We start from the raw sequence: 23,285 nt of genomic DNA, 5'->3' as shown, positions 1-23,285 counted from the left end.
GGAAACATCATGTGTCAGTTCAGAGAGCAGAAGAATGGTTTTTCCACCCCATCTCATCTCAGAACAAGGAGAGATCCAAATACATTGAGAAGGATTCTCCAGAATCCTGGAGATTTAACGTAACATATAGTTTCCTGTATAAGCTCATGAACCTTCATTTACAGAAAGCCCATTTCATTTAAATCATCACTTTGGAATCAGAAAAGAAACATTACTGGTTTAACGCATGAAGAGTAGGCTTTTAAAGAGATTTACAACACGAGGAGCAGACCACCAGCTTTACCTGCAAGTAGGCAGGAAAGGTTTCTTCGAGTTTATTTTTCTTTTTCCTGTAACGCTTTTTGATTTTCTCAGTACTTTCAGAAGCTGGGGTAGACTCCTCAACTGGAGTGTCTGGCAGCTGCTCTGTCCAACCTAAAAAGGAACATCAGGGCACAAGTAAATAAAATACTCAGTATTTTGCTCTAAAGCTACAGTGGCAGCACACCTGGCTACCTCTGGGTGCATGGGTTACTGCACATCACTCCAGATGCATTGCAAAGGCGGCTTTTATCCAGCTCTGAACTGCCCTGACCACCCGGGCTCTGGCAGCAGGAAATGCCAGATGTGACACCAGCCACATCACTGTTGTACCTCCCAGGTACACACAGACCTCTAACTTCTGCATCCCCAGGCAACCTAGGAATTCCCTTATCTGACAAAAATTACAGGTGCTGTTCAATCAAATATTTGAAAAGACGATTCCACTGAAGAAGTACCTCCAGTGTCATAAATGCTGAGTTACACACTAACAATCTTTCATTCCATACACTATTTTTTCTCAAATTAGAAGTAAAAAACTTTTTTTTTTAATCTGAGAAAGAACTATCATATAAATAATGAACAGTCTAGAAAAAGAAATCTATAAAGAAGCCCTTCAAGAAAAATTGCACGTTTATTCAGCTGTCATATTTCAAAGTGGCACTGCTTTTTCTAATAAACACAAAAGCACACAGTGCTCATCAATCATTCAGTATTTTATTACAACAGAGCAAGAAAAACACTGCAGGTAATGCAGAACTTCTCAAGTTCTGCTACTTCTGTCTTGCCAAAGCAAATTAAATGAAGTTAAGGATTCTGGCAAGTTATTTGAGAAACTATATTATCATGGTAATAAAATCAGCTCTGCTTTGTACTGCAGAGATCTCCTGTAGGATATCCAGAGGACCATGAGTGGAATGAGGTTCACCAACACTGTGACCTCTGCACTGTCTGAGAGAGAGGTTTTACAGAGAAAAGGAGTGGATGTGACATGGGTGCAAAAAATCCTGGTAAAGCTGATGAGTACTGGCCACTGAGAAGCAGGCTCTTGGCAAGCTATGATTTGTACTTTTCTCAACTAGCAATTGTGCCTGAGCAGACAAAAAGAAGCTCCAACTTTCAGCTGAAGAATACTTGTTTAAATACTCCTTTTTAACAATATGCATTGTAGTGTTACCCAGAATGGAGAATTAGCTTTTTAGCCAATTTCAAAAGAAGTTTTACTTAAAGGAGCAGATCCCTATGCAAATGAAAATATCGAAGACAAGATTTTCAGCACAATCTGAAATAAGGCAGTATGCTATACTGAAATATTATTTACAAAGCAGAAACACAGCTGTAACACTAATATTGAAGAGAAAGCAAACACTATAAAAAGAACTTAATCAGATTATCTGGCTGCACCGATAAAAGAAATGTTTATTGGCTTCATGAAGTAGTTCTACAAATGCAAGCACAGACAACACTTGAATGTTAGACTTTAATGATACTGCCTCAATGTTGTAGCAAAGATCCAGTCTCCACCATGTACAAATCTACAGCAAGAGACTGATCTGGCTCTAGAAAAGGTAAAAAAACAACAGCTAAACTGGAAGGAGAGAGTGACAGGAGAAATCACAGGCCATGGTCTTTAACTAGGGTGGTATCAACCATCCTTTAGAAGCAGCTGCCTCCTTCTACTGACTTTGCAGGGAACAGGCTCTGAACTAAACACATTCCACATCTCCCCTGAATGATACCTCAACGTTCTCTAAGATTACTGTGAGCAACTCCAGATGGATGGAATAATTTAGCTTAATCACACACAGCAAGAATGAGAAAAAGGTCCATGAATAAAATCTGACTTCTTGTTAGGTGCCCAATCTACTGAGAATTGCAGTGTCAGAGGCATGAAAATGGCTCTGACATGGGAAAAGGCACCCAACAAAGTCAAGGATTCCTCAGCCCTTGAAAAGGCAACACTGATGGGGAAATGTGATATACATCTAGAAAATATTTCTAGAATGAATGATTTTATAAAAATAATCTTTCATAACATTAAACATAAGGAAACTCTCAGATATCCAATATCTGGCTTAAAATAAAAAGGAATTATTTATTTGTGCAACAGTAATATATCACTAAACTCTCTAATAAAGGATTTTCCAGAGCATAAACAGACTTATAAAAATTGATTAGACACACTCATGGAACATGAAAGACTGCTGAGTATTAAAATTGATGGTCCACAAGACACCCCTGGACCAGGGTTACATCTGGAGAAAGGTGTATCAGAAATAGGATTGCTCTAAATCTAACATCATCATCATCATCATCATTCTCACTACTTATCTCCTACAACAGCCTGCAATTCATTGTTTCAGTTTCTTTGTACATCACGGGCTCTGATGAAATTATAGCTATGCAGGAATGGGGATTTTCAGTTGAATTAATAAAGCCATCATGACAAACATACATGTTGATGAGCTCCATTGCTTTTACTGCATTAAGCATGAACAAACATTTAATACCAAATTCCTGCACTTACCTTCATCTCTGCCAGGCAACTGTTCAGAAACAGATCCAGAAGAATCTTTCCTGGAGAGAGATCTTTTTGTCTTCCCCTGCCCCGTACGGCTTCTCTGACGTACCATAAATCCACCAATACCTGAACAAGGAAGCAAAAATTCAATGTATTGAATAAAAATTGTGTTTCATAGTACAAATAAGAGCCAAGATTACTCTGCAGGTCAAGGAGACTGCTGCATCTAGATGTCTAGGAATGAATCTGAGATACTTGAGGGGTTTTCATTTTGAATTTTACGAGACATTTCTGAATTTTTATGTCTCAGTGGGTACACATGTAATGAAAAATGATCAGAATTTCAGGACTGTAGAACATCCACAAAAGTTCAAATCACCAAACCTGGCAACTTTCAGATGTTGGTTTTCCTCTCCCTTGGGGCAAACTGATGAGCTGCTGGAATTAGCTGTCAATCTAACAAATGAAACCTATTAAAGAACCTGAAAGGAGCACAAAAAATCCTCTGCAAATAGCTCTAGAGAGCCCACCACTCCAAAGGATGCTACTAGAGAAGGACCTATCCCAAATAAAAATATAATTAATCAACATCCTAGTGGCCTAAAACTCCTGAATCCTTCACTAGAGACTGACTGCAGAGTTCCTGATCCTTTGCAGTAGGTGTTTATGTATCTAAATGTATCACATACAGATCTGTTTAATTTTCCAGGGGAACTGCTGGCTGCAGAAAACTAATGGATAACTAATGGATGTATTCTATGTGGATACAGCTCAACTGTTTGTGCACCAAAGACATACAGTTCATTAATTCAGTCAGGCTAATTAAGAGTCAACTGCACAAAGAAATTAAAATAAATTAATTCATCCAGTAACTGAATTCATTAAAATTCACCTGTCAGAAGTAATCTGCAAATACCTGGTAAACTACTCTTTTAAAATATTTCAGAAAACACATAAAATAACTGCACAAAACTTGTCTGAAATTCAGATATTTATATATATATATATATATATATATATATATATATATATATACACACACACATACACAAATAAAAACGCTCCTTCAACAATTATAGAAATACAGCACAATTTCCTATCAAGTTAGAATCAGTAGGGCACAGATCTGGGCTACTACAAGTAACTGACAAGCACACTAAGAACAAGTGCACTGCTGATCAGCAACCTTTGGAAATGTGTTTTGGCAAAGAAGAAAAAAGGCAACTTTAAACAGAATAGGGAAAAAAATCTATAGTCAACAATAAGCAACAGAATACTTCAGAATTTCATAGTGTTTCCTAATTTTTTTGTAATTATACAGAAAAAAAAATGAACAATGGACACACAATGATCTAAGTTACTTTATCCTACCAGGTCTGTATGGTTTTCGTTTCCTTTTTTTAATCCCATCAGCTCCTTCAGCCACTTTGGTATCATCATCCACAGCTTCCCGTTCTGGGCTGGAATCTGATTTTCCATCACAATCCATGAGGTCACCTTCTGCAGAAAAGAGGCAATGGTAAATTTAACTGGAAAAGCCAAAGAAAATTATTTTTTCCAAAATTTCCACATCTGACTGTTTTATGAGAAACTGGATGAGAATGACAGATTTTTCAAAAGGGTAACAGATACACATAATCCCTGGACATTTTTGGGAAACCCATCCTACCTATACACACATTTCCTATGAGATGATGTTTAGACAAAACCAGCAAATAAATGCTGTAATTAGTATATGTAAATCAGCGAAAGCTTTTGGTACCTCCTTCGGAAGCTTGTGCTACGTGTCTGAGCAATCTCTAGCTATTCCATCAAGGAATATGGACCCAATTTACCAAGATATACTTCTTTTTCTTCACTGTCCTCCTCAGTTTTCTTTGGCAGGGCTTTTTTTTTAAATTGAGAAGACACTTAAAAACTGCAGCAGGCACTTGGAAGGTAAAGTGTAATGACTTCTAGTGTAGTGGGTTCATGACTTGAAGCTGTGTGACTGACTGAAAGCAGACTGATCTGTGAAGAGGAGTTTGATTTATATAATACAAAATTCAGCCCAAAGGAATTACTCAGCCTCGAACACGAAGACTGTAATTCAAAGTTAGAGTTTATATTCTGTGGGAAAGCAGGGTAGAAACAGATGTAAAGTATGTTGACACTAAAAAGCCTTTGGTGTTGAAGAGAGAGGGAACTAATTCTTCTTGATATCCCCAAAAAGACCTTGCATCTTCATTTTATCATAAGCCTTCTGAAATGTTAAATATGTTCTCACCCCTGAAAAGACACTGGAATTCTCATGTTCTGCTTGGATATAGGTGTATAATTCTAGATGGAGTAAAACCCCGTGCAGTTGTAAGAGGGAGAAATATTGTTCTAACAGAGCTGGACTCTTTCACACCACTTTTGCTGTAGCAGAACTGCAACCCTCACTCTTCCACAGGCTAGGTCAGGGCCCAGACTCTCCCACTGATAAAGACCTCACTGAGTTCTACCAACAAAGCCAGTGGATGGCAAAGGCCACCAAGCTGAAGCTCCCAAAGCAAGCTCAACTTTCAAGTGGACTCTAAAATGTAGAAGACCCAATGAAATCTGAACCTGATGCAAGCCTACAGACAAGATGGTAATGAAATTCCATGAGCTCAATTTTCTCAGATAAAGCCTCTTTTTCCACCTGGAACATCAAGAGTCAAAATAAGGGTCTTTTCCCTTTTCCCCTGGAATTTCTACACTGTGTTTCTCCAATCAAAGCCATGGCACAGTTTTATTCATGCTGATGCTCATACAAAAATTCCAGGTATTTGGAGACAGATTCTGATCCCCTCTCCAGAGTAGAGCCCTATAAACCCAGAGCTTCCAGGAATTCCGGCCCATCTCCTATGTACTCACTGTGCTTTATCTTCAAAAAGGAAACAAAAGGTGACCAGAACTGAAATTGAAATTGTGGATGGTCTGGCTCTCCCTTTCATACCCTGCTATCACATCTATAAATCCTGTTATATAATTGAAAAGACCTACCACTTATAGAAGCCAACAAGCAGATAAAGAAGTCAGAAAAAGTCATACAGAAAACAGGCACATATTTTAAAAAGTAAAGATTATTAACCACTGAAGGGTAACAAGGGAAGTGACTAGCTGCCTCCAAATTCAAAAGCATTTTTTGCTTTCAAAAACCCAAGTGATGGAGAATATGAAAATGCGAGATGAAATTTCAGAGTCCATGTAATGCTAGGATGATGTACCAAACCCTGTGAATACTGAAAGACATGAAAGAAAAACAAACTGTTTAAAAGGTTAAAAAGAAATAAAAGGAAGGTATTTTTAGTAAAGAAGAGTTCTAGTCAACAACAGAGGGTAAGAATGCTCATCAAACAACAGAACCATACTTCTATCAACAAGTTAACACTGAAACTTCACTGATGGCTGAACTACCCAGCTTCTTATGACATTTAATCTGGTTAACAAGGCAGTGTTGCATTACAGAACTGTGGGGAGGTGGGGCACCTGTGTGCCTCAGTTCCTCTCCAGGACACCTACATGACCAATGCAATGATTTTCTCACCTGCCACTGGAAGGAGCCTTGTCCCAGGCCATGGATTAACACTCTTGTGCCATCATCCTTCTCAGCATGCACAGGCAGACCACGGCAAGGACAATGGTGCTGCACCATGCATGTGTTAGCCCAGATCACTGACTCTCACCTTACTTCTTTCAGAAAAGAGAAATACTCTGAGCAAAGAACTACTCCACTTTCCCACCTGATTTTAGTACCAGCCTCTCAGTGATACAGATGTTGCTTTACTGAGCCAACCCTTTCAAACAGTTTGCACTGAATTTGAGTACACCTGTACTCTGTGAGTGTGCCACGTTTCCCACAGGTAACCCAAAGATTAGACAAAAAAATCATCTCCTATTTCCAGTACTGGCAGTCCTAAAAAGGTGAATTTCCTATAGGATGGATGACCCATAAACAGAACAACAAGGAAAATTCCTGAAATGGACAACAATGAGCCATGACTGCTGTTCAAGAAATTTCCATAAAACATTCTGTACAGAACACAGGAGTATCAGTGTAATAAAAACTCCCAGGGATATTTGCAATACACACAGGTACTGCAACACTCCAAGCTACAAGACATGCCAAAAGTAGACTGCTACCTCTACTGTCATCCATCTCCCCATCTCTTGAGTGTTCTGACTGGGCATCTGGGGGTGTCTGAAGCACAGCCACACTGTTCTGATTTATAATCTTCAGTTTAAGCTTTGGTTTCGTCCGTTTTCTTCTCGGTACTGTAACAGTGAGGCTCTGTAACTGAGACATGCCGGATTCTGTCAAGCAGACTCCATCCTGGGTGTATGTCTTCGGTGGGTCTATAAAAGTTGAATGAATCATAACAGCAATATAAAACTCTTTTAATTTACAAGTCTTTGATTTTTTAGGAATAGCACTTACAAGAGTTAATAATCCACAAGTATGGAGCTGACCCGTGAGTAAAGAAATTGGAACAAATAAACCAGAGATATCTGACACTGTCTTACACATTACAATTACAGCTTTATGATTTAGAGTCTGATGTCAAATCCAGCAATAATCCATTACACTGCTATGAAACAACTTACATCAAGGACTCATTAGAAAGAACAATTTGATTATGGAAATTGGTGCCTTGCAGGGTATTTCTGTATTACTGGCACCCACAGAAAACTGTGCAAGTCATACTCTGTGTCCCTGTTGATTGTCAGCCAAGGCCCCCATTCAGCCCTCAGCACTTGACCTTCATCTTATTAATAACCTTAAACCTCCAAGATCTCCTGGTAACTCAGAGAAGTTATCAGCTCTATTTAATAGGCAGACAAAAAATCCAAGTTGTGTCAAGTGAGCTGCCCAAGATCAAACAGGAAATTGTGGGTAGAACCCAAGTCTCCCAAGACCTGCAAGACTGCTTCCTCCTCAAGCTGTTAAATGACAACTGAGTCCACTGATAAGCTCTAATATTCCTTAATTCACCATGCAGAAAGGCCCTGTCACCTGCGCTAGAGGTCCTGCAAGTGGAAGCTTGGGAACTTCCAGGAAATTGCCAAATAATGAAGAGGCTGCAATGATGCTTCAGCTCTCTAGAGCCAAATAAATCATTATTTGATAACACAGCTTTTGAAAACATACAAATACAATAATATTTGTTCCATTTAAGCAAAAACTTTTCTCATGTAACATCTGACAATACAGCTGGTTCTGAACAAATTCTTCCCACTTGACAGCCTTCTTACACCGAACTTGAAAGGTATGTGTGTTTCAAAAATATCTCACACTCTTTTTCAGATTGAATATATGAGGGGAGAACTTTCTCTCAGGTGTCAAATAGGAAAAAAAAAACAAAACCAAACAAAACTCTGATGTGATGGAAGCTGTCCTAACCTGAGGGAAGCTGCTGGGTGCTATCATTGTAAAGACTGACTTGTGAGTAGGCTTGTCAGGATTATAAATTCCTAGCACAAACCAGACAAACACAGAAAAGCTGCATCCTCCTAACAGCTCAAGCCTGTAAACATTTGTGTACATGCTTGACTCAGCCACAATGTGTTATCACCACTGATATTAAGGCAAGCAACTAAGACTGTAGGATCAAAGCATAATTTAAAGGGATTATTATAGTGCAGGTATGGCAGGCAAGAGAGAAGAAAGAAGAGAGAATGAGGGAAAAAAATGGAAAGCATGCTGTGGTAACTGAAGTATAGTTAATGATGTGTGTTACAAAACCACAGGAAAAGGAATTTTTGTCTCATAGAAAAATACACCCTTAAAATATTCTAAATGATCAGATATTAAGCATTTCCATTCTTTACCTAGTTCTTTTGATTTTGAAATAATCTGAGCTCCAACTGATGAATCACAACAGTCCAAAGAAGGCACTGAAAAATATAAGGAAAATAATTTCAACTTTTAAAAATGGTGACTTGATTTAAATTGAAACTATCAATTTTCCTTCAAGCAGTTCCATTAAACTCCCTAATTTATACTGTTGGCAATTATTTACTCGCACCTTTAAAATAAAGTGCTTTCCAGCGTCACAGATGTGACTACAAAAGAAGTCTGATACAAACTGGAGTTCTCCAAGTTCCTGAAGCCAAGAATGGCATTGGAATAGCACTGAACTCAATGGGAAGTTACCTCCTTCTACTGGACCAAGGGCAAATGAAGTACACTGGGTCTTTTGGGTTGCAAAGCAACCTCTACACTAGTCATGATGTTCAGGTTTTGCTGGGTTTTGTGAAGTGGGTATTGATCAGTATTTCCCCCAGGAGGGGCCAGCACACTCCAAGAACTCTGCTCACAAGGCTCTCCCTGTGTCCTCTTACACAGCACTTGGAGAAGGCTGAGGTATTGAGAACAGATAACACAGGACCTGCTGAAGTTAGACAGGGCAATTCTTACTCCAGATAAGAGTACTGATAAATGGAACAGCAGAAACTCAACTTAAGAACTGCACCTTGTGTGCTACACTACAGGGCAGCAGTGGAACAGTGGGACTGAAAAAATAATAATCAAAATGTCCTGCACCACAAGGCTACTTTTGCAGTGGGTAGAAATGCTCTTCCCTTTTGCCTTAACTACATGACTGCAATCATGCTCCACTCACCTATGATGTGTAGACTAAACTTTTAATATTAGTAGTGACTTCACAGAGATGACGTAGACAGAGCAGTAAAGTGAAAATTAGGAGCTCTTATCTCGCAAACACCGAACTAGAATCAGAAAGCCTGTTAGTCAGGCACAGTTAGCATTACCGCAGAAGCAAGTTTATCCACGCTTTTTTTCTCTTTTTTTGGCCTACAAACCTTATTCATGCTGAATTTAGCACTCAACATCTGGAGTATTTCTTTTGTGCCTGTCACACAAGCTGAGACCAACCTGTGGGGGGTTCTGTGTGTCACATCAACCATGGCACGTGTGCTGCTGCTCCCACCTCACAAGACACCATGGGAGTCAGGACAAGATGGGGAAAAGCACAAAAGCTTCCAAGCAATACTTAAAATGAGTAAGAAACATACAGGATGCTTTCTAGCATATAAAGAAATTTAAGGAAATTGCAAGTCTGTCTTCAAAAACTACAGTGCTTTGAAAGTTTTACGTAATGTGCAACTAATACACAAGGTATAACCTACAGAAAACCAGTATTTCGTGGAATTAGTGATAACAGGAGCCTATGAAAGCTACTGAAAAACTGAACCCAACAGTGGAGAGAAAGACAAGAAGAAAATAAATTGAAAATGACATTTTGAAAGAGACATAAAACCAGAAAGAAGCAAAAAACAAAGGACAAGCTGCAGAAAGGAAGATACTCAAAACACCGAATTGAAAAAACAGAATATAGGCAGATTGTAAGTGGAATAAGTGGAATTCAAAGTGGAGTAAGACATCATCTGTTCATTTAATTTCTTATAATTTGCAAGATGGTTTTAAGACTGAAGTAGCAATTACTGAATTGGATCTGAGGTAAACAAGAAAATCAGAAAGTCAGTTGTGAACAGAAATTTTAAATCCTTAATTTAAAAGTCAAACAACAGAGAGATCTTCTGATCCAGGTCAGACTGAACAATTTTAGCTCTGGAGACTGAATAGAGTTGAAAGGCTCAAATAAACAAGCTGATAGTGACAGAGGCAAGGCCTTCAGAGACCCACTCACAAAAACTGCACGGACAAACAGTGTTTGAAGACACTATCAAACAGACTTCCAGGAAAGGAGCTAATTAGAGTGCAGATTAAGGATTACAATCAATAAAACGGGTAGCAGAAAAGCACTGGACTGATAGAGAAGGCCTATCCAAAGGAGAAAAAATTAAAATGGAAAAAAAAAAATAGTACTTTCTGAGGCATTCAGCTGAAGTTTAACCAAAAGTGCTTAACTTATCTGCAAAAGGGTTTAAACGTGCTGAATATTGTACAGCATTTAGTAGCCTCAACTGAAAGCAAATAATTGCACAGAATATAATGATGAGAAAAGAAAGCAGAGTTCATTTTAAAGGCTGTTATAGAAAAGAACAATTCTATGAAAAAAAGAAACCAGCATATGGGATAGAGTGGAATGGCTGATGTAGAAATACAGCACTAGCAGAGCACTCTTTATTGGGTGCCTGCATAATTGTGTCAATGACACAGGGATTTTTTTGGTAAATGCAGTAACACAAGAACATTAAAGCTGACAAAGTAAATGTGCCAAATAATAAAAAAAAAATCAAAAGTTAATTTTTTAACACATAGTATTATGCTGGGTTTTAATCTTGTAAAGTACATACAATTCAATTTCAGAATGAAGAAAAATTTACATCGGTTTAATGAAAATGATACAACAGAGACTGCCAGCCACAATGTGTCTCACTGGCAGTATCAGGTCCCCCTGGACAGGGGTAAGTGATACCAAATCCTCATTGCCTCCATGAGCATGTTTATTTGAGCCCCAGGAGGAAAAACTGCACACAGGCAGCTTCAGAAACTGCAACCAGATCAGTTGTAACTGGTTACAGACAACCAGGCAGAGCTCTGAATCCTGCAGAGGAACAAAAACAGCACCAACGGAGGAGGAAGCTGGAGTCTTGATGGAGACAGGATGGGAGTTAAGTGAGGAGGGATGAAATTTGCAGATGGGGCATATGACGTGCAAGGGCAAATGACAAAGGCAGAACTGCTGAGTAGACGGTCAAGAACTGCTTGTCCAGGAGCTGATGTGGGTGAGAGACACACACCCCCCTCCTGAACATGCAGGAATTACAGCACAGGGAAAAGCTGCTGCTACCTAATGCACCTGCCTAGCATCTAGCCATGAGAATTTATGAATTTCTTTACAGGACATCGTAATATGCTGGGGGACATTTGTTATAACTTGAGACAGTACTAAAAAGAACCTGATAAAATAGTGATCAGTGATGGTTATTTCACAATAACCCAGTAAAGAAGGTTTCTGGTACACTACAGTGGAGCAAATCTTCCACCATTCTGGCTTTTGATATTTATGTATGCTCAAGAAGAAAAACACTATCTTTTATTTCTGTTTCCTGAAAAAGATGACTTTTTAAGAATATCAGGTATGACGAGACAGGGAAGAGCTCTTACAAATTTAAAAACGTTTCCACTTTCTGAAGAAAGAGAAATGAAAGCTCCTTCTCAATACCTACACACAAGAATCCTTTACTCTTCACCAAGGGTACACCTGGAATGTTTTGTTTCTTTATTAGGTTGAGGGGCTCTTGCTTCTTTTAGAAAGAAAGTGGTTACAAACCCTGTAATAATACTTGCAACACATCTATGATACATCAAATGGAAAGGGCAAGAACCATCCCAGTAAGAATCCCACAACATGATACATTTTTAGATGCTTTCTACTGCAAACTAACATTTATTTCCCTAAGTTTATCAAACACTAATTCTTCTCACTTTGAAACAAAAAATAATAAAAAATTTCTAGAGACATTTTAGAAGAATTCATGAAAGACCAAAACATTTCATATAAAAGTACATGCAGGTATTGCTATCAACATGCATCAAAGGACATATTCAGACATGCAACAGTGCAAATGTACACGTGTTAGAGAGGTTTTAATACTGAGTCAAACAGGAAAGAATAAGCTAAAAACCTTGTCTTACAAAAAAAGATTAAAAAAGCCTGCAAAGAAAACTTGGGAACTCCCAAGGGACTGGCTCCTATTCCTTGGAATCCAAACCTAAGCAACACAACTACACAGAGGTGTGCAGGAAGGACTAACTGAGGGGCCAGCTTCTGCCTGGAAGTGAAACACCTCTTGTGAAGCTGTTCCATCTGACATATCATGAGCTTTAATTATCTCTACAAGGTAGCTCTGCCAGCTCCAAAGAGAAAGGAAGAAGTATTTCTTACTTGGATCTTTCTGCTTTAAGTACTCAGAGCTTATTATAAAAATTCACAAAAGTCTGTGTTGTATCTGCAAGTTTCTCTCTTTTTCCACTTACAAAAGCTCCTTCCTTTTGAATTTTTGGAAGCAGATCTTTACAATGAAGTGACTTGCAGAAATACAGAAGCATTGGTCATTTTTCTATTAGTGATAAAAATAGGTTCCTTGGAAGACTTCCAGCAGGGAGTATATAAACCTCCAAGGTCAGGTCAGTAAGTTACAACTGCTGCTGTGATGAGGACATCACAGTGTTAAGGGACATTAGATGCTCTACTGAACTCTTTTTGGCAGACCTCTCAAGCCTCACAACATCTTCCATCTTGACCAGGAAAACCAATCTTACAACAACTTCTTGGTGGATATGAATTTTTCTTGAAACATTTGCTTAGTTCTTGTACCTTCTGTTCTCTTGTGATACCTCAATGAGGGGCTAACATGAACACTTTCACGTGCTTATGCTAAAAATGGGAATAGGGTGTCAATGTTAAATGAGCCAACTGAAGCAGCAACTTCCCTGAGCTGACATGCAGGGAAAACAGACCTGGGCTATCACCCTTGCAGCAAGACTAAAATATAAGACTATAAATCATGTCACAGGCCAACCTAACTGCTGACAGGCCACTCACAGGAACATTAACCAGCACCATCCCATGGAACCAGATGCTGTAAATGTGCTTAGAGTGCAGTAACCTCAGCTCCTGAAGTGCCACTGCTCAGAACCGTGATGCAGACCAACAAGGCTGTCGGTATCCATGTTCAGAGAAGTGCAAAGTTCATCAGAAGGAATTACACATCTTAATTAATAAGGAAGTGATAACTCCCAAACAAAGAAGTATGGCCAATTCTTTTCAAGACTGCAGCTAGGGAGGGAAGCACTGGTCTTGAATACTGGGAGAGCTGAGGAAAAGGCATTAGGAAAACATGAAGGAGGATGGGAAAAATGCTTACGCAGCTACTGCTGCCTCAGACAGCCTCAGAGCATCAAAATACACAAACTTTTTCTGCTTAGAAATAATTTTCTGATTCTTCTGCAGATGTAACTTTAGAGAACTGGGCATTCTTCCTCCCACTTGACAAAGTGAGATGCCTTTGACCCCTTCACTACCAAACGCTCTTAGCAGTTTTTCCTTATCTTCAATACCTCTACCTAGAATTCCCAAGAGGTTTCCTCTGGCCTAAATCACTTGAGGGTGCAAAAGAGCCTAAGACACTTCCACAAGAGCCCTTAAAACAAACACACACACAAAAAAATCTTACTTCTACCACGAGCCAAACCTCCAGCAGAGCACAGAACACATTCCCAAACCTATTTATTGCAGTGTGCAATCCTGCCATTGGTTTCGATCGTCTTCTTACCGTTCGTTGATGGAATGTATGGCCTACAAATGGTACAGTCAAAACCCATATCAGCTATGTTTTCCACTTCCTCCTCTGTGTTTAAGTTCTGACAGATTGCATGCATCCATCTAGAAATTAAGTGGGGGAAAAAATACAATTTAAAGGAAATAGGTGGTGTTTTAGGAGACCCAAGCATCAGTCTATGGTCCAAGTAAATGGGGAATAGGTGTTCAGTTTGAATTCTTTTAGGGAGAAATCACAGAATCACATTTTCCATATACAGCATCCCCTACAGTGGCGTGTGCTACGTCCTGTATATGGAGCAGCAGATCAACTATTTCCCTCCACAGGAAGGAACTCTCTATAAAGCAATCTCCCAAGTATGGTTCTGTATGGTAATTTTCTCCCTATATCACAATGATTTTAATTACTTTATACAACATAATCTAGATTCAGCCTCACAAGAGTCTTGTGAGGTAAATTAGTTTTATTTTTACAGGGCAGGGGGGAAGAAGCACAGAGCGATCAATTAATTTGCCCAGAGTCAGACAGTTAAGTCTGTGGTGCAACCAGGAATGAACTACTAAGACTTCTGAGACTCAGTAATCCAGTGTTCTTTACCACATGACCATTTCCTTCATCTCTACGCTTTTACATTAGGGGGAAAAATTAAAGTAAGACTTGAACAGGAAAAACATGTGAACTATTAGAAATCCTTACCGATCACACTGTCTACACTGAATTATGAGCTCCTCATCCCTGTACGTGCGGTAGCAGATTGGGCAGGTAGACAAACTTGCACAGGGAGCACACTGTGTGTAATTATTTTGCCATTCACATCTTAGACCTGGAGAAGTTGCTCCACAGTGTCTGCACCAAACACACCTACAGAACAGACAAAAAGATCTATTACTGTCAGTTCACAGGAAGATGATTTTGTGGCTTTAAATCCCTTCCACTTAGAATGAGGTGAGTAATTAAGTTTTAACTTAGCAACATGTTTAACCACAAATGTTTAACAACATTTTTTGTACTTTTTAAAGAAAGTTCCTTATTAATAATTCCCTTGAAACTGCAAAAGCAGGCAGATGGGTTCTTGTAACAGCTCAACAGGTCAAAGGAGTTCCTGCTTCCAGATGCCATTCACATTGAGATCTGGAGACTTAACCATGTGTGAGGTCTGGTCTGTTTGTGTTTCACCCAAGTAAAACAAATGGTTTTAACAGGGTTTTATGTTGAGAACACGAGGGTGAAGCACCCGTTCATTTTTCCAACTGAACACTGGAATGATTACAATGAATGTAAATTGGAATATTTTTTTTGCTATGAGTTTCAAAAGAGAAATTTTGTCTATCTCTGCTTATGCGGTTTTTGGTATGAAGAAGCAGTTTTAAGAGGAGGTAAGAGTTTCCCTTATATACTGATAATTGCCTAAAACAACTCAAAAGCATTTTGTTGGCTTTGTTTGACACACCTGACTTAGACACAATTAAAACCTTGTTACAATTCAACTAACATTACAAACACCAAGTGACAGAGAGATGCAGAAGAGGCCAGCAGTCAGCACCTCTGACCCCAAGCCCAAACACACCATTTGCACTTCCAGCCTCCCTTTGGCACAGTCTGCAGGGGTGGGTCCAGGCAGTAGGTGTGGTAGCTGATGTCGCAGTCGTCGCACAGGAGGAGTCTCCCTGGATCTGTGGCTTTCCCACAGGCTTCACACACTGTGCACTCCAGGCACCTCCAACCTTTGCTAAGTACCACTTTAGTAATCTGAAAAATGCAAGGTGAGAATTAGTTGAAAATGGCTCAGTGAAGTGTGATCAATGTATAAATTAAGGTCTGGCGTGTGGAGCTCAGGACGCTCTTCTGGGCACACCACCCGCATCTCAAGGAGCTTTTATCAATTAGATTTTCTGAAGCTTCAATGAACAGGAATGCATTAAACAAAGAAACTCCTCCTTTCTGATCTTTTTAAAAACAGGTGCACTGTTTCCCTTTTTAAGTCACCTGGGACTTCACCTGACTGCCAGGACTTTTCAAGTATCGTGGAAAGTGGCATGGCAGCTGCATCAGCTAATCCCCTCAGGAGTCTGGGATGCATCTTGTCAGGTCCCAGAGACTAGTGTACATTCTGCTTCCTCAAGAGGTCACAAACCTGATCCTCGTGATGTGATCACAGTGCTGGAGTTTTAGTCATCTGAAGCAAACAGCTAACTTACTGCAATTAATATACAATGCAAGAGTAGTATGTAAACAAAAAGTCAAATTATAATTGCATGAAATACGCATATGGCATTTTGAAAAGTATGTGCAAAATAAAGTTTTTTGACATGTTTAAAAAAAAAATCTCACTTTTACACAGATATACTAACATCACAACCAATGAAAAGTGTACAGTGTATATACTGCAGTAAATAGCTTATTTTGTGCTTGCTAGGTCATTTCACAGCATTCAAATTTAATTTTCACACATTCTCTCCTAGACTAATGAATGTAAAATGTATTAATTAACCACTCCAACTGCTGTCAATTCTGACAGCCAACAGGCAAATTGAATCAACTAAACCTTATGCCCCAAGTAAATGAAGACACAGTGTAATTTTTTCTTTTGTTTTTAATTCTGCTTGTATCTAGGTTTAAAACTTGTATCTCAAACTGTTATTTTAACCAACTGCTGGATAATCAGCGCTATTTATGGTTGCAAAATTACAAAAAGGTTAATTTCTCTTGAGGCTATGCATACTATAAAATGACATTTAATTAAAGTCTTTCATAAGTCGCATACAAATAATGGTCACATTAGCTGATGAACATCTAACAAGTTAATGACTCCCCTAATTACCACAAAACCGAAAGGAGCATAGCGCTATTAAAGTACAAAATGAAACCAGTGCAATCAAGAATTTTTGTGTGTAACAATAGCACTCACCTTAATACTGACACAGTATGGATGGTAACACTGGCCACACTGGGAGCAGGCCAGCAACCGGCCCTCAGCACCTTGGCCAAAACTCCCGCAAACCACACACATATCCTGCAATGACACACAAGAGCAGACTCTCAACACGTGCCAGACACTACATTCTGAAAACATCTAACTGTAAAATCCAACTAGCTTGCTGCATAATTTAACTCCTAACAAGGACATTCATTCACTTTATTCTAATTAAGAGCAGGGAAACAAAATGAAAAATTGTGACTATTATCCTCACCTGATGGAGAGTGAACTTGTCACTGTTAGAGAAGAGGACAACTGTATTATGCATTGAGTTTTCTTCCTCATCTTTATTAGATGAAATATCCATGGTTGTGACCTATTAAAAACACAGAATATAAATAGCAAGTGCATCACATTTTGTAAGACATGAGACAAAACAAAACACTCTCTAAATAAGAGTTTTGCAAGCATTTATTCATACAGTTCCAACTTCCCTAAAAAGCTGCCTTAATTCACATTTTCTCATACTCAGTATTATAGCTTTACAGTCCTATATTCTCTTTCTCTATTTTTTTCACCTTCACATATTATCCCATTACACTTCCAAATGGAAATGGAAGGAAAGACATAGTCTAAGAAAAAACTCACTAAGCATAAATTGTCATACTGTGCCCAGTCTGCTCTGTATGTAAACATGTATGTACATGCCCTGCATGTAAACGCTCAAGTTCTTTTTAGCAAGAAGTTAATTGCAGTGACAGACTTTTGAGTATTAATTCAAAGAGCAACAGCAGAAATGTAGTTTGTCCCATATTGCCTAAAATGGGGTTTAGCTAATGTTCCAAGTATGTCAGAGGAAGAAGCAAGAGCTTTAAAGTTACTCCCTGCAAGCAGTTTATGAGGCTTATCTATCTTTACCATAAAAACTGGCACTGAACTTGAAACAGCTGTTTTCACCTCAACCCATCAGCTCTTACTGCAGACAGTGATTTTTCTTTTTCATCAAGCGATTTTTATTCGGACCTGCCCATTATTAATTCAGCATATTCACATACGGCTTCTCAGGAAGAGAAACACCAATGAAAGATTTCAACTGTGTTCTCACTTCCATGTGAATCTTGCAATATAGAATTTGCTGTCCATGAATTTAAACTAATAGGCCCAACTATTATCTCTGAACCAGGAATATAAGGGCACACATTTCCATACAAAAGGTTAAATGCATGCTAGAGAAATGTAATTTTGTTTTACCAGCTGTTCCAATTATATGTATGTGGATTATTTTAAATACAGTCTAAATCCTCCACAGATAAATTTTGTTTAAATAATAATTTAAATATTTTGCAAATCCAAATGTAACTCTAGGGACAAATGTAAATACCATAATATCAGCTAGAGGAATCCCTCTGATACACAGCTGCTGCAACTCAGCATTTACTAAGAAACAGCTAAAAAGGAAATATATTCTTTATATGCTTTGATTACCAAATATTTGAGAGCACTGCAGCTGTAACTACGCAGTTAACCCCAAAGCACCTGAAACACCTTGATACCTTCAGGGACAACATTTCCCTTACCTACTTTTCTGCAGGTTTCACTTGTAATTGCACATGCAAAAAAGCAGAATTTGAAGGACTGAATGACTGCAATGTTGGTGTTTGCTGAACCCCAGCACTGACCTACCATTGTTAAACTGTAGCCACCTTTTTCCACATTCCCAAGATACACCAAGGTACTTCCAAACCTGTGTGGCTGTCCACTGATCCCATGCTGAGTAAGAATTATTTTGTGCAAATTGACTGAAAATACTCCCATTTCAAACATTTATCTGACAAAAGGCTGATCTTTTGGTATTGCTAACTTCACCTACTCTACCACAAGGCAGCCACATCTCTGCAACTCTGGAGCTGCATGATGACTCAAAGGATCAAATTTCTGTAGGAAATGGTGAAGAGTGATGTCCATTTTGTATTTATAGCAAGTTACCTAAATCACTCTCCTCTGATCAATTAGAAGAACTTTTAGAAGTTTGATCTGTAAACCCCAGCTTCTCCTGAAGTAAAGATCTGTGCATTTTAACATCAAAATAATTATGTTCATGCCTCTAATTCATTAAGGTGCTGTGACTAGCATAAGTGGAATTCATCCTGTGTGTTTAAAATTACAAACTTGTTTATGAATCTTGACCATCCAATGCTTTAAAGGGAAAAGTGATAGAGATGATTGTTCCTTTTTCAAATCATAAACACCAAAGTATTCCAAGATATTGTTACACAGGCAGCAGAAAGTGAGAGAAACTCAAACAGATTACATGTAAGAACACAAAAACACAGCTCTAAAGAGAGTCTCAGGAATTACTTCATAAAGACATAAAAATGAATAAGTCCCTCTCTGAACACAAGGAACAGGATGTTTCTCTAAATATGCAGGGTTTGTTGGTAATCAAAGTTTAAAAGGAACATTCAAATAGAACAAGCCCACAGTAGGAAACAAAAATTGTTTTACAGTCCAGATTTCCACATTTTTCATACCAAAATCCCTCTTCTTATGAGGACCAGACTAAGACTGTGTAGGATTTTCGAGTTTTAAAAATACTTCAGTTATTAAGTAGCTTAACTATCAACTTCAGTGAGCAATCACTTGCTTACAATCACTTCAGTGCTCCTGAAGAATAGGAGACAGCAAATATAATTATTATTTTCTCAAGGGTTTCTGGACAGAAGCTGTGTACAGAATAGTAGACATCTGATCACAACAAAGAACTGAAATTCACTGATACATCAGTTCATTAAAGAGTCAAGGAAGCTTTAGTTATGGTAAATCATGATCTGTAAGAGCTCTCTGGAGGAGTTAGCAATTCTACGCACAGGGAAATATGACTGATGCAACTTACTTCACTGCCAAACTCCTTTGGCAAAGTCCTTCACCAAAGCTACCTAAGAAAGTTTAAACTGAAGAGGAATGGTCCCTATACTGATACAAGACACAAAATAAAAGAGGGCAAGAAATTATCAATTTTGTATGTGGGAGAACAGCACTATGTGAAATCTGACAGGCCTGCCTGCTAACAGGTGGTGGTGCTCACACACTCACCTGCAACCTGAAAAATCAAGTGAGAAGCAAGGTGACAAAGCTTGCCAACAGGACTGGAATATTCAGAGTAATAAAATCCAAAAGACAAGTGCTAAGAACTGCACAAGAACTTCATAAAGCTGAGTGCTGGGCTATAAAATGGCAGATGCAAGTCCACAAAATAAGGAAATTAACACGACAAAATAACTGGTATTGATGATCACAAATATGGAGTAGCTTCCATACAAGGAACAACTCAAAATACATCCTTCAAACCTGCAAGTCAAGACTGCAAAAAAAAAAAAATCCTCCATACTTGCAAGTCAAGACTGGAAGGAAAAGAAGGAGAAATGATGGAGGTCTATAGAAACTGAGTGGCATGGATGGAGGAAGTGAAGAGAAACCAGCTCTTCACTGTCTATTCTCTAAGAGCACTGAGGGGAAGGCAGCTAATCCAGGAGTCTGCCACTTAAAACACAAGCTGGGGAGCCACAGAACTGAAAAGGTAACATGGTTTCCTGAAGTTTTTTTAAACTAAATGGGCAGATTTATGAAAGCAAGCTCCAACACAGGCTGCCCAAGACAAAGACACATCCTCCTGTTCAGCAACTCCCCAAGCCACAGACTGCTGAAATGTCTGCTCCTCTTCTGTTCTGCACTCTTGCACCATCACTCAGTCTAGAAGAACCTTTGCTCTGGTCTCCAATGGCTGCTGTTACATTCTCAGGCACAGACCCTGCTCTCTCCTTCTGGGTTGTTCCAGTCAGTGCTGCCTTTACCCAGCACGTTCTGCACGCGAGGAAATAGAAGGAGTACTTTAAGACTCCCAACTGTTGTGTCTTTAAATGGTAAGAGTAGCACAGAATTGCCTCAGGCCCACTGAGCTGAAATGTTCTAGTTCTTCATCACAAGCACTAACAGCCAGGCTCCATCAAACATCACTGGCTCTGTAGAGCTCGTTGGCTTTTTATGCAGTATTTTAACACAAAAATTACAGCTGATTGAAGTTGTTACATTAACAGACTGCAATATGACTTTAAAAACATATCCTTACCCCTGGAATAACCACAGCCCCAACTCCATTCTTCAGTTTTGATCTTCCTCTGCCACCTCTTCCTGACAGACCCGCTCCACGCGGCCTCCGCTTGCCCGGGAATCCCGATCCTCGGCCCTGTTCAATGTAAGGTAACAATGTAAATGCAACCTCTCAAGTTCTTTTGTTACATGGGATTCAAACTTGTTCAGTTCATCCAGGGAAAAACGTAAGTAGAAAACACCCTGTGATTTCAGGTGAGTACAAGCACGCCAGGGCATGGTCATTAAATCTCTGCATAAATCTGTGTGTAATAACTTTAATTACTTACATGGCATAATATGATCACCTTTATCATCAGTGAGTAAGCAGCCAAAACCAGAAATGTTTATTTTCTGCTCAGGAGTAACTGGAAATAAGGATTTCCCCACCAGTTCCTCCACACTTCATTTGCAAAGTTTCCAAAATATATCTTTTATTCTATGATTCATTTTTTTTTTTCTCTTTGAACAGTCAGCCCAGACAGTCATGGGACTTTTACACAGGGTCTGGACACTTGATTACTGGTAGATGCTTTTATTACACTATGAATAATCAAATGAAACCTGGAATTTATTAGGATTGAGTCCTGCTCACAAAGGAACGTGGGAGCTGGCTCCATGAAACTATCTTAATTCAGCATATACAGAAAAAGTTTTTTATATTAATTCCATCAATTACACTCGGATCAACATTCCCCATAATATGAAGTTTTTCTTACACAATCTCCACTTGATTTACAGACAGCTTCTCTTCTCCCTTCCTTATTTAAGATGCAGAAGCAGAGTTGCAGTGTTGTGCTTTGGAGTATTCAATGTTTTCAACTACAATTATCCTTGGGAGAGTAAGTATGTTTTTACTAGTTATTCATACAGTGAATTAAGTTTGAAATTTAGGGGTTCTTTTTTTTTTGTTTTTTTTTTTCTTTTTTCAAAATTTCAAAATGAACTAAGCACAAGAGGATTCTTAATCCTCTCTAATCATTTCCAGAGAGAAAAAGAACATATTCACATCCACAAATTCTGGCTGATGTATCAGACATCTTTACAATGTGTCTCAAAGCCTCTAATCAGTAAAATAATCTGATAATTATGGCATGTACTCAAATATGCACCTTTCCTACAACAAAATAAGCACTGAGATTACTTATTGCATTTCATATTTGTCAATAATCTCAGCTCCCAAAACAGCCCAAGTATGGAGTACAGAGTATGGGGTATCCAAACATTTGCTGCAAAATAATTTTAATACCAAGGCAAAACATTTGCTCTGTAAAACAACACTGATGGAAGCAACAAAGCTCCGTGGGGACTGTGTCACCAAGAGACATGAAGGGCTTTTACTGATGGAGACAGGTTCCTTGGATGGGAAGAAGCACTGTGGACTCAATATTCCCTACAGTATTTCTCAAATATTCCAGCTCCTGCTTTAAAGAAGACATTGAACTTTATGGCCAGAATTAAAGGGAAAACTGAAGGATCCTAATGATAAGATTTTATTAACATCCATCTAATAAAGGAAAAAGAAATTAAATTGACTCACACACCAAGTTAATGTAACACAATGATATTTGAGGCGTGAAAGGAAGGATGCTGCTGGAGGCTGAGGTGAAACAAAAAATGTTCTTAGATATCTATGGAGCTAATAGATATACACACAGAGGACATACAATCTTCAATTTTTAAACATGAAAACTCTTCTGACAAGTTTCTTATTTTCTGTTTCAGAACAGGTGTCAGTACTGTTATTTTCACACAACTAGTAACAGGAATAAGCACATACTTATACCAATGTTAATGCTGAATATTAAGCTGAAAATTAATGCTTAAAGCAGCAAAAGCTAAGCTGATGTAAAATCAAAATAAAATTAGCATGAGAGTTAAAGTGAGATGAACTTAAATCATTGGGGAGCTACAGCTATTTATCAGTTTAATGATTTAGCTTTTCTTTGCCTTTACTTAAATCAAATAATTCTACTTTAGTTACTTCAGGTGTTTTTAATAGTAAATGTCACTGTGGATACAATTTTGGTCCATCTAATCAGGTAGGAAAGTTTTTGTTTATTCCCCCATCAGCTAAAAATAATGTCACTTTGAATCCACTCTGCAAGATTTCTCCACAGCAAC

General features: G+C 38.6%; 1 protein-coding gene across 14 annotated transcripts in view; it reads right to left on the bottom strand.

The window, feature by feature from the left end:
- KMT2C (lysine methyltransferase 2C) overlaps positions 1-23,285 on the bottom strand; it is a 191,397-nt gene that overhangs the window by 48,068 nt on the left and 120,044 nt on the right. For 11 of the 14 annotated variants that reach the window (XM_068174789.1, XM_068174817.1, XM_068174796.1 and 8 more), the window contains 11 exons: positions 21,142-21,258; positions 17,290-17,391; positions 17,007-17,111; positions 15,666-15,847; positions 14,795-14,959; positions 14,093-14,202; positions 8,657-8,722; positions 6,971-7,183; positions 4,193-4,321; positions 2,828-2,947; positions 284-414 (listed from right to left, as the gene is read on the bottom strand). In XM_068174789.1, the coding sequence (XP_068030890.1) occupies positions 284-414; positions 2,828-2,947; positions 4,193-4,321; positions 6,971-7,183; positions 8,657-8,722; positions 14,093-14,202; positions 14,795-14,959; positions 15,666-15,847; positions 17,007-17,111; positions 17,290-17,391; positions 21,142-21,258 (1,440 nt within the window). The remainder of the gene's footprint in view (positions 1-283; positions 415-2,827; positions 2,948-4,192; positions 4,322-6,970; positions 7,184-8,656; positions 8,723-14,092; positions 14,203-14,794; positions 14,960-15,665; positions 15,848-17,006; positions 17,112-17,289; positions 17,392-21,141; positions 21,259-23,285) is intronic. The other 3 variants (XM_068174850.1, XM_068174832.1, XM_068174862.1) reach the window with 3 other exon arrangements.

The sequence above is a fragment of the Anomalospiza imberbis genome, chromosome 1 (assembly GCF_031753505.1).
Source record: "Anomalospiza imberbis isolate Cuckoo-Finch-1a 21T00152 chromosome 1, ASM3175350v1, whole genome shotgun sequence".
Taxonomy (NCBI): domain Eukaryota; kingdom Metazoa; phylum Chordata; class Aves; order Passeriformes; family Viduidae; genus Anomalospiza; species Anomalospiza imberbis.
The sequence above is the reverse complement of the archived record's forward strand: the minus strand, read 5'-3'. Positions and strand labels throughout refer to the sequence as shown.